The sequence below is a fragment of the Aquarana catesbeiana genome, linkage group LG01 (assembly GCF_042186555.1).
Source record: "Aquarana catesbeiana isolate 2022-GZ linkage group LG01, ASM4218655v1, whole genome shotgun sequence".
NCBI lineage: Eukaryota > Metazoa > Chordata > Amphibia > Anura > Ranidae > Aquarana > Aquarana catesbeiana.
Genome location: NC_133324.1, coordinates 241882182 through 241893296, shown reverse-complemented (window position 1 = coordinate 241893296; position 11115 = coordinate 241882182). Strand labels below are relative to the sequence as shown.

The window sequence follows — 11115 nt, the reverse complement described above, 5'->3', positions numbered from 1 at the left end:
TCACTTATTCCTTGTAGAGACTTATGCTGCTTTAATTTCCTGATTGGTTTGACTCGCTAGAATACATTGATTTACTAGACGACATCCTGTTCTCTCTTTTGTTTATTCATGTTAGAATAGACCTGTTCAGTTTGCTCCCCTAGGGGTAATTAGGTTTATTCTTGGAGGTTTACTAGCTAGAAACTGAATTTAAAGATATGAATTTGAGGGATTATTCACGATTATTATACTGATTAATGTACCATATATACCCAAATATATATAAATATATAACACCTAATTTTACCACAAAAAACTGGGAAAACGTATTGACTTGAGTATAAGCCTAGGGTGAGAAATGCGCATCTACTGTAAGTGGAAAAGAGGGTCAACAATGCCCATTTGCAGCCATAGGTCCCCCGAACTTCAAACTCAGTATTTAAGGGTTCCTAGATGCCCCCTAGCTGCAGATAAAATTTGGGGTCTCGACATGACATTGCTGCAGATGGACACAGTTGACCGACTTTGGGGCCCCGTATCTCGGGGCCACTTAGTGCTAGGAACCCCAGCTTTGGATATGTTGTATGTGCTAATTCCCCTGGGTTTGCACACATAATTTGGGGTTCTTAGCACCAAGTGACCCTGAGATATGGGGCCCCAAAATCGGTTCGGAAAATGTAATTCTCTGCTGCAGAAAAGTGCTTGACTCGAGTATAAGCCGAGGGGGGCATTTTCAGCACAAAAAAATGTGCTGAAAAACTCGGCTTATGCTCAAGTATATACGGTATTTATCAAAAATGCATTCGCTATACTATGTAACTGTAATGGTGTGAATCCTGTTATACTTTTCTTAATGTCTTTATTTGTTATTTTATGTCCCGATAACTAAATAAAAAATTGAATGTTAAAAAAAAAAAAAAGAAAAAAAAAAGATGGGGGTAAATCCTTCTGGTCCTTAAGTGGTTAAAGAAGAACTAAATCTTCCTGTCCTTTACAGCCAAGGACGCTGCTTCTGTTTGATCTGCAACTGCCATGGTGCTGCACATGTGATCAGTTATGACACCAGCTGTTTGACAGTTTGGTTTAGGACACAAGCAAATGTGACAATTGGCAATCCCGGCATTCCAGAAATGTAACTTTTTTTGAAACCGTTAAATCGATGGGTTTATTTCCACTTTGTTTTCCTGCTGTTCAGGGGCTCTGGGCTTCAGCAAAATGGCAGCCTCCCACAAGGAGAAACGGGCAATGCTGGAGGCAATTTACAGCACACACTAATTTTGGTAGCATCATTATTAACGTGGAATGTAGGTTTCTTGCTAAAGAACATTATTTTTATCAAGCTGTTATGGGTAAAGTTACGCTTTAAAGTCCAAAATACCTACTTCTGCTACAGTGATCCGATTGCCGGCCTTCTCCACAGCTTTTTCTAGGTCCTGGCTTTCCACCATCTTGATTGGCCGATGCCCTCATTCCTGTGCATGCGCAGGAGTGCAGTTGAACACGGAGCTGTGTATGTACACCTGCGTGTGTATTCTATAGAAGACTGTGTGAGAAGGCAGGTAGGTTTATTTTATTGTAGACACTTGTCTGTTCTGTAATAAAGAACATGCCTGCTCAGTTTTTTTCTTTTTAGACCTGCTTAAAAAAAAAAAAAAAAAAAAAAAGGTTTGAATAGTTACACTAAAAACAAAGTTTTGTGTATACATAAAGTTTTACACTACAGACATAACATTTCCTCGAAGTATCAAAATGACTGTGGTGGTATTACAAGTACAAAATGTATAAAGCTTTATTTATTTCCAGAACCACAGGACAGCAGCATGCTCTATTGTTTTGTGATGGCGCCACCTAGTGGCATACTGTGTGAAGTGTCATTAGGAAAGCATGTCGCCAAGACGAAGCAGTTCTTTCCCAGGCAGAGAATACCGGCTGGGGATGTTGTGTCACCGATGAAGTCAGCCAGAGTAGAATCGTTCACTTGAAACGTTATAGGGCTGCGGTGGAAAAGTAGGATTTGTAGCAGGTCATCGGGTGTGCCGGGTTTCCGGCCTAGCTGAGCGGCCTTAGCGTCCCGTTGCCATGGTTGCCGGAGTTGTGTTGTTGCTGTTCCAGGCGCGTTCTTGTTTGTCTCCTGGTAGAAGAAGTCTACACATTGGAGAAGGTAGGGGGGTCTATGGCTCCATGTGTGATGGGGGATTACTGTGTGTTTGTGTGTGAATAAACATTGTCCATGATGGGATCTGATCACAGCCCATACTAGAGGTACACTAGGGGCTCTTCCAATCACTCCCATTGATAACTGAAACAGCGATCTCATGTTATTTTTGGGGTAAACGATATCGGCAGAGGGTGGAGGGTACTACCTTTTGCTGATAGCAGCTGCCTGATTATCTGTGGGCTCAGTGTGACACTGCTGACCAGGTACAAGCATGCAGAAAGTGAAGTCAGAAGGATTGAGCTCAGAAGGGGCGTAGATAAGGGGGGGTCAACGATTGGCCGTTACTGCGATTTACATGATCGGGAGATCATCCCACCAGATTCCAATCATAAACTGTGACCAGAAGCTGTCAGTCACAGTGCTGGGATAGCCAAGTGATCACACCCCGGCACAGAACAGCAATGCCAGCCTGATTGCATATACAATATGTACACAGTGTAAAAAACCATCGACACATACACCGGCCACTTTATTAGGTACACCTTGCTAGTATCGGGTTTGACCCCCCCCTTTTTACCTTCAGAACTTCCCTAATTCTTCGTGACATAGATTCAACAAGGTGTTGGAAACATTCCTCAGAGGTTTTGGTCCATACTGACGTGATAGCATCACAGAGTTGCTGCAGATTTGTCAGCTGCACATCCATGATGTGAATCTCCCATTCCACCACATCCCAAAGGTGCTCTATTGGATTGAGATCTGGTGACTGTGGAGGCCGTTGGAGTACAGTGAACTCATTGTTCAAGAAACTAGTGGTGAGATGATTAGTTACATAGTTGGTAAGGCTGTAAAAAGACACCAGTCTATTCCGTTCAACCTGTAGTGTGTAAGGAAAAAACAGGGAGGGGGAGGCACCGACCTGAGTGTAGTATTAAAATGATGACTTTAATAGGAGAAGATTAAAAACACTTACAAGGTGATTGAAGATGCATGCTTGTCAAAGTAAAGTGCAGTCCTGGCATTCCACATGGCTCTGTGGGTCCCACCGCTGTAGTTGCCAATAGAAGGAGCAGTCAGCTCTGAGCACGTATATGTGCAAAATAATTCTGCGCTGCTCACAAAAGAAACAAAAAGCAGCTAACACAACCAACAAAGTATATATGGGAAGAAACAACAAAAAAGCTCTGAGCACGTAACCTTTCATCACTGCAGCCCTGATTGACAAGATTCCAGCCCTGCCTAGGTCCAATCAGATGCCGGTGACATCACTTCCTGTTCCATGGTCCATGCTGGTCTGTGTGGAGCTGCTTGGTTCCTTTGCTCCTGGAGAAACACTGTGATCCATTCCAGCCAGCTGCTCAATCCTTTCCAGCTATCTGGAACAGCAGTGGGACCCACAGAGCCATGTGGAATGCCAGGACTGCACTTTACTTTGACAAGCATGCATCTTCTATCATCTTGTAAGTGTTTTTAATCTTCTCCTATTATAGTCATCATTTTAATACTACACTCAGGTCGGTGCCTCCCCCTCCCTGTTTTTTTCCTTACAAGTCTTGCAGAGTTCTGGACACATTCTGAAGGATGGGTGCCTTCCTTTTTAACCCTTAATACCCCTTTCTATGGATACATCACCATCCAGCTAATACAGCCACAGACTATACCCCTAAGATTTACTCCATCTGGAGCGCCAGATAAACACTGACTATACTGCCTACCTGTAGTGTGTGTGTGTGTGAGTGTGCTTATGTCAATAGTACGTGCCCATCTAATCATTTTTAAAACTATCTGCTCCCTGCTGATACCACTGCTTGTTGAAGAGAATTCCACATCCTTACTGCTCTGAGAGTAAAGAACCCTCTACGCAGTTTAAAGGAGTTGTAAGGAAATGCATTGTATGCATTAAGGTAAAAAACCTTCTGTAGTGCAGCATTCGCTCCGGAGCCCCCCTTTTACTTACCTGAACCGGATTGTACCAGCAAAGGGGATGAGCACAGCATCTCCAGCCGCTGTCTCGGATCCTCATTGGATAGATTGATAGCAGCAGGAGCCATTGGCTCCCGCTGCTGTCAATCAAATCCAGTGACGCGGGGGGTCCTGATCCTCCTCTTCTAGGGTTCCCCCGCGCCCGCAGAGTGGTCCCGATCCTCCTCCTTCTAAAGTTCCCCCACGCCCACACTAGTGCCCCCCAGGGAGAGTGGATCTCCGAGGGGGCACCCGAGAAGAGGAGGAGCCAGGAGCGCCGCGGGGGAACCCTAGAAGAGGAGGATCAGGACCACTCTGTGCAAAACCCCTGCACAGTGGAGGTAAGTATAACATGTTTGTTTAAAAAAAAAAAAAAAAACCTTTACAACCCCTTTAACCACTTGAGGACCGGAAGTATTTGCCCCCTTAATGATCAGGCCATTTTTTGCGATATGGCTCTGCATCAACTTGCTTTAACTGACAGTTGTGCGGTTGTGCAACATTGTACCCAAACAAAATTTTTGTCCTTTTCTTCCCACAAATAGAGCTTTCTTTTGGCGGCATTTGCTCACTTCTGGGGTTTTTATTTTTTGTGATATAAACAAAAAAACTGATAATTTTGGAAAAAAAAAAAAATTTTTTTCTTTTTGCTATAATAAATATAAAAAAAATGAATTAAAAAAAATTTCTTCAACAGTTTGGGCCAATATGTATTCTTCTACATATATTTGGTAAAAAATAATCGCAATAAGCATATATTGATTGGTTTGCGCAAAAGTTATTGCGTCTACAAAATAGGGGATAGATTTATGGAATATGTATTTATCTATTACTAGTAATGACGGCGATCTGCAATATTATTTTTTATTTTTTTAGCGGGATTGCGACATTCCGGCGGACAGATCGGACACTTTTGGCACCTTTTTTGGGACCAGTGACATTTATACAGCGATCAGTGCTAAAAATAGCCACTTATTACCTTCTAAATGTCACTGACAGGGAAGGTGTTAACAGGGGGCGATCAAGTGGTTATATGTTCTCTAGGGAGGTGTGTCTAACTGTGGGGGCAGTGTACTGACAGGAGGAGGAGAGAGATCGCTGTTCCTGATCACTAGGAACAGCAGATCTCTCTACTCCCCTGTCAGAATGGGGATCTGTCTGTTTACATTGACAGATCCCCTGTTCTGGCTCTCTGAGGAGCGATCGCGGGTGGCTGGCCACGTGCGTCAGCTCCGGAATTGCGCTGTACCCCTTATTGCTCTTAAAGCAGCCAACATACACCTACGGTGATTCGCGCAGCCGTGCCAACCTGCTGCAGTATAATGACGACGGCTGGTCGGCAAACGGTTAAGGTTAAACTGCTTCTCTCCCAATTTCAGTGAATGGCCATGTGTTGTTTAAAACTTCTTTTCACTAAAGTTTTTTCCCTATGCTAGGGTCATCAGTACGGTATTTGTGCATCGCTATCATATCCTCTCTCAAGCATCTCTTGTCCAGAGAGAATAAGTTCAATGCTTGTAGTCTTTCCCCATAGCGGAGATCCTCTAGTCCCTTTATTAGCTTTGTTGCCCTTCTCTGGACTCTCTCCAGTTCCAGCACATCCTTCTTGAGGACTGAACTGGACGGCATACTCAAGATGCGGCAGGACCAGAGTCTTGTAGAGTGGGAAAATTATGATTTGAGCTTTGTGACATGGTGTATTATCCTGCTGGAAGAAGCCATCAGAAGATGTGTACACTGTAGTCATAAAGGGATGGACATGGTCAGCAACAATACTCAGGTAGGACGTGGCGTTTAAACAATGCTCAACTGGTACTGAGGGGCCAGAAAATATCCCCCACACCATTACACCACCAGCCTGAACCATTGATACAAGGCAGGATGGATCCATGCTTTCATGTTGTTTACGCCAAATTCTGACCCTACCATCTGATCACAGCTGAAATCAAGACTCATCAGACCAGGGAACGTTTTTCCAAACTTCAATTGTCCAATTTTGGTGAGCCTGTGCGAATTGTAGCCTCAGTTTCCTGTTCTTAGCTGACAGGAGTGGCACCCACTGTGGTCTTCTGCTGCTGTAGCCCATCTGCTTCAAGGTTCAATGTGTTGTGCGTTCAGAGATGGTATTCTGCATACCTAGGTTGTAACGAGTGGTTATTTGAGTTACTGTTGCCTTTCTATCATCTCAAACCAGTCTGCCCATTCTCTTCTGACCTCAACAAGGTATTTTTGTCCGCACAACTGCCACTCACTGGATATTTTCCTTTTTTGGACCATTCTCTGTAAACAATAGAGATGGTTGTGGGTCAAAATCTCAGTAGATCAGCAGTTTTTAAAATGCTGCAGACCAGCCCACCTGGCATCAATAACCATGCCACATTCAAAGTCACTTAAATCCCCTTTCTACCCCATTCTGATGCTTGGTTTGAACTTCAGCAAGTTGTCTTCACCACATCTAGATACCTAAATGCATTGAGTTGCTGCCATGTGATTGGCTGATTAGCAATTTATGTTACCAAACAATTGAATAGGTGTACTTAATAAAGTGGCCGGTGAGTGTATAAGTGTACAGCCAGTACTAAGGGGTTAAAGGTGTACTTGTAGTCTCCTTTGGAATCCTGTACAAAAAGGTGACAACACAGGAGCACAACTGGGAGTCATGGACAGCTTGTTACCTTATAAAAGGAAGTGCCTGCGGACTTAAAAAAATGAAAATTTACTTTTAAAATGACATTAACATGTTAAACTTTTTATGAGAAGTTAGGGATTGTGTTCACATATACTTTAAGGGCTCTTTCACATGGGGGATCCGTATGTCCGTTTTTCATCCTTCCGTTTTCGGATGAAAAACGGACATACATGTATCCCTATGGAGCGTCGGATGTCAGCGGTGACATGTCCGCTGACAGCCGACCCGCTCCGATCCGAAAAGTGTAATGGAGGAAAACCCTACTTTTCCATCCGTGATCGGATCGGGTGACAACGGACTCTACGGTCCGTCATCATCTGATCCCCCATAGGGGAGAGCGGCGCTCTGACAGGTCCGTCGCTGCACAGTGTGCAGCGACGGACCTGTCATTTTCCTGCTCAGCGGGGATCGGTGGAGCGATCCCCGCTGAGCAAGCGGGTGTTCACGGGGCAGATCATCACTGATCCGCCCCGTGTGAAAGAGCCCTTAGGCTGTTCACACCACAGTGAGTTTTTCTCTGCACGTGTTCTGCAAGGGTACAAAGAAAACAATTGTTCTCTATGTGCCCTGTTCACACCACAACACTGGTATCACATGCAGATTTTTTTCTGCACAGAAATCTGCAGCGTGTATTAGGCCTCATGCACACGAGACGCTGTTAAACTCGTGTTCAGAGGCAGTTGGACACTTTTTTCAACTGCCCCTGAACCCATTCAATGTTATCTTATGTGTCCATGTACACAGTCTCGTTTTTAGGCAGTTGCGTTTAACCTCGTTTTTCCAGAAGCAAAAAAATGGGTTCAGACGCAAGTTTTCCACGTTTCAGACGCTAAACGCCGGTACCGCATTTAGCCGCGTTTGCGTTTATAAGTGTTTTTTACAACCTGATTTTGGGGCCCCATATCTCGGGGCCACTTGGTGCTAGGAACCCCAAATTTGGTATGCAAACACAGTGAAACTACACTACAACATATCCAAATTTGGGGTTCCTTGCACCAAGTGGCCCCAAGATATGGGGCCCCAAAATCGGGTCACAAAATGTCATTCTCTGCTGCAGAAAAGTGCTTGACACTTAGTGCTAGGAACCCCAAATGTGGTGTGCCAACACAGTTGGACTAACACTATAACATATCCAAATTTGGGGTTCCTAGCACCAAGTGGCCCCGAGATATGGGGCCCCAAAGTCGGGCCACAAAATGTCATTGTCTGCTGCAGAAAAGTGCTTGACATTTTGCGACCCGAATTTGGGGCCCCATATCTTAGGGTCACTTAGTGCTAGGAACCCCAAATTTGATGTGCTAACACAGTTGGACTAACACTAGGGCTGCAACTAACGATTATTTTCATAATCGATTAGTTGGACGATTATTGTTTCGATTAATCGATTATTCGGTTAATAACCGTAAAAAAAAGTGTGGTGTATAATTTAGTTAATGTGTAAGTTTTTTTAAAAAAGGTAATTTATTCTTAAATATCTCTATGCAGTGATAAATATAAATAACCAACTATATGGTTAGGGAGCAAAATATCGAATCCACTCTGAGCATAACAGACAGAAGAGATATACTGTATATACTATTAGAGGAGATATACTGTATATACTATTAAAGGGTGAATCTGGTAAATGTCATCACTTAGTGATCACATTTTTTTATTAAAAACAAAAACAATGTCTTCCTTCAAAAAAAATGTCATTTTAAGAACGTTCGTTCTTTCATTCAGTGAATGTACAAAGATTTTTCGTCTGAATATTCTCATCTGAAAATTGATCCATGTGGCCAGCATAAGGCTCAGTACACACCTGTGCAGTTTGCTTTTCATCTGTTTCTGCAGTGCTTTTTGCTGTGCGTTTTGATTTTTGTGCAAGTGATTTTGCTGTGATTTGCGTTTTTGTATTTGTTTGGCCAATTTGTTGTTGGGAAGATTAAAAAAACACAAATTGCTGCAAAAATGACATGCTTTTCTGCAGCTTCTCTATTGAAGTATATTGAACCAAAAAAGCACCGTTTGGCGTGAACGTGTCCCATAGGAAACCACGTGAATGAACTGTAGTGCGTTCTGCAAAAAGCACCAAAAAACACATAGATGTGAACCAGGTCTAAGACGTTTAGTAACATAATGGGGTGAAAAAAAACTAAAATTAGCCCTTTATAGTACAAAAAAAGCAGATAATCACTACTGTAAGGGGTTAATTTTTTTTTTAGTGTAGAACTGTGAAAGTAATATTTACAGTAGCGATTATTTGCTCTTTTTGTACTATAAAGGGCTCATCTTAAGTTTTTTTTTTTTTTAACCCCATTATGTTACTGGCCGATTAATCGATTATGAAAATAGTAATCGATTAATTTCATAATCGATTAGTTGCCGATTAATCGATTAGTTGTTTCAGCCCTAACTAACACTATAAAATGTCCAAATTTGGGGTTCCTAGCACAAAGTGGCACCAAGATATGGGGCCCCAAAGTCGGGTCACAAAATGTCATTCTCTGCTGCAGAAGTGCTTGACATTTTGGGGCCCCATATCTCGGGGCCACTTAGTGCTAGGAACCCCAAATTTGGATATGTTGTAGTGATAGTTCCACTGTGTTAGCACACCAAAGATACGGGGCCCCAAATTTGGGTCGCAAAATGTCATTCTCTGCAGATGCTTCTAGACGCAAACGCGGCTAAACGCGGCATGCAAACTCGGCAAAATGGGCGTTTCTAAACGCCAGTTTCAGCTTTTAAAAACCTGTGTTCAGCAGAGTTTGCACCAGCGTCTCATGTGCATGAGGCCTAAAACTATCTGAAACGCTGATGTAAACTTGTGTCTCCAAGTAAAATCTGCACTTTTTTTAATCAGTTTTTCTGCATGTATGATGTGAACGAGGCTTAAAACACTTGACAGGCGTATGAACTCTTTGCAAGAAATAATTTAAAGACATTCAGAGTAGGCTACCTTATGAAGATGATCATGTTGAAGGGTTTGCTATTAGATTGTAAGCACTAAAAAGTAGGGCCTAGAAACTCTCCTGATGTGTTCTGTAGTGGAAGTAAACCCTCCTATCATTTTCAGCCAAGGAAGCTGCCATCTTGGCCTCTGTTTGATCTTCAGTTGCCATGATGCTGCCAAGATGCTGCACATGTGGTCAGCTATGACACCAGACATTTGGTGGTTTGACAGTTTGGTTGAAAGCACAAGCAAATGTGACAGTTACATTCCTGGCCTGTGCCAGGAATGTAACTGTTTTTGAAACTTAAAGTGATTGTCATTTAAAAAAAAAAATTAACAAACTTTTCATACTTACCTGCTCTGTGCAAGGGTTTTGCACAAAGCGGCACCGATCCTCCTTTTCTGGGGTCCCCTGGCTGCGCTCCTCCTCTTCGGTGAATGCCCCCACGTAGAGCCGATTTCTCTGGGGGCACCTGTGGGGGCACATTAGCGAGTCCTGCTGCTGCGTCGATTGACACAGCAGGACTCGCACCCCCCCCCCCCCCCCGGTTTCTGTGTCACTGGATTTGATTGACAGCAGCAGGAGCCAATGCATGGCTCCTGCTGCTATCAATCTATCCGATGAGAACTCGGGACAGTGGCTGGAGCTTCTGGGCTTGTGCTTGGCCCTAGAAAAGTCAGGGTTCAGGTAAGTAAAGGGGGAACTGGGGGGCTGCTGCAGCACAGGTGGTTTTTCACCTTAATGCATAGAATGCATTAAGGTGAAAAACCTTGAGACTTTACAACTCCTTTTTAAATTGATGGGTTTAGTTTTGCTTTAACAAGGTATGTGCATGTACTGCCTATGCAAACAGCACTATGATGTGATACAAATAAAAATGATACATTGTGTAAAAGTACACCATGTAATGTATGTATGCATGTATTACAGGTGCTAATGACATGCCTCTTACAAAACATCCTAGAGACACAGAACCTCCTTGGAGGGAATGGGACAGAAAAGCACAGAAATCTGGCTTGAGACATAGCGTGTACTGTGTAAACGGGGATCAGTACACAGGAGAATGGCTGAACAACTTAAAACATGGTAAGATATTTAAAAATACAAGGTTTGATTGAAACTCCAAAATAACAAACCTGTTTACTCAATACCACAAATCATGGTAAAGATGTTGTATGTGAACCTGTGGCCAGGCCATGAACATCAAAGTTTTTACATATTCCTTACACTCAGTAAATGTCTTCTAAAACGAGCCTGCACTGACCTATGTAGCTACAGGCACTGTGGAGCAATTCATCCCTTATGTCCACAGCAGAGCACTTAAGTCATTCAAGTTGTTGCACCACAGCATCTGCAGCTACAATATACAGGTGCATCTCAAAAAATGTAAATAT

The 11115-nt window shown here is 43.1% G+C and overlaps 1 protein-coding gene across 1 annotated transcript in view; it reads left to right on the top strand.

Annotated features, from left to right (window-relative positions):
* Positions 1 to 1836: 1836 nt before the first annotated feature.
* Positions 1837 to 11115, top strand: part of MORN3 (MORN repeat containing 3) — a 72176-nt gene continuing 62897 nt past the window's right edge. Inside the window, exons 1-2 of the mRNA XM_073626690.1 lie at positions 1837 to 2140; positions 10652 to 10807. Coding sequence (XP_073482791.1) covers positions 2059 to 2140; positions 10652 to 10807 — 238 coding nt within the window. The 5' untranslated portion in view covers positions 1837 to 2058. The remainder of the gene's footprint in view (positions 2141 to 10651; positions 10808 to 11115) is intronic.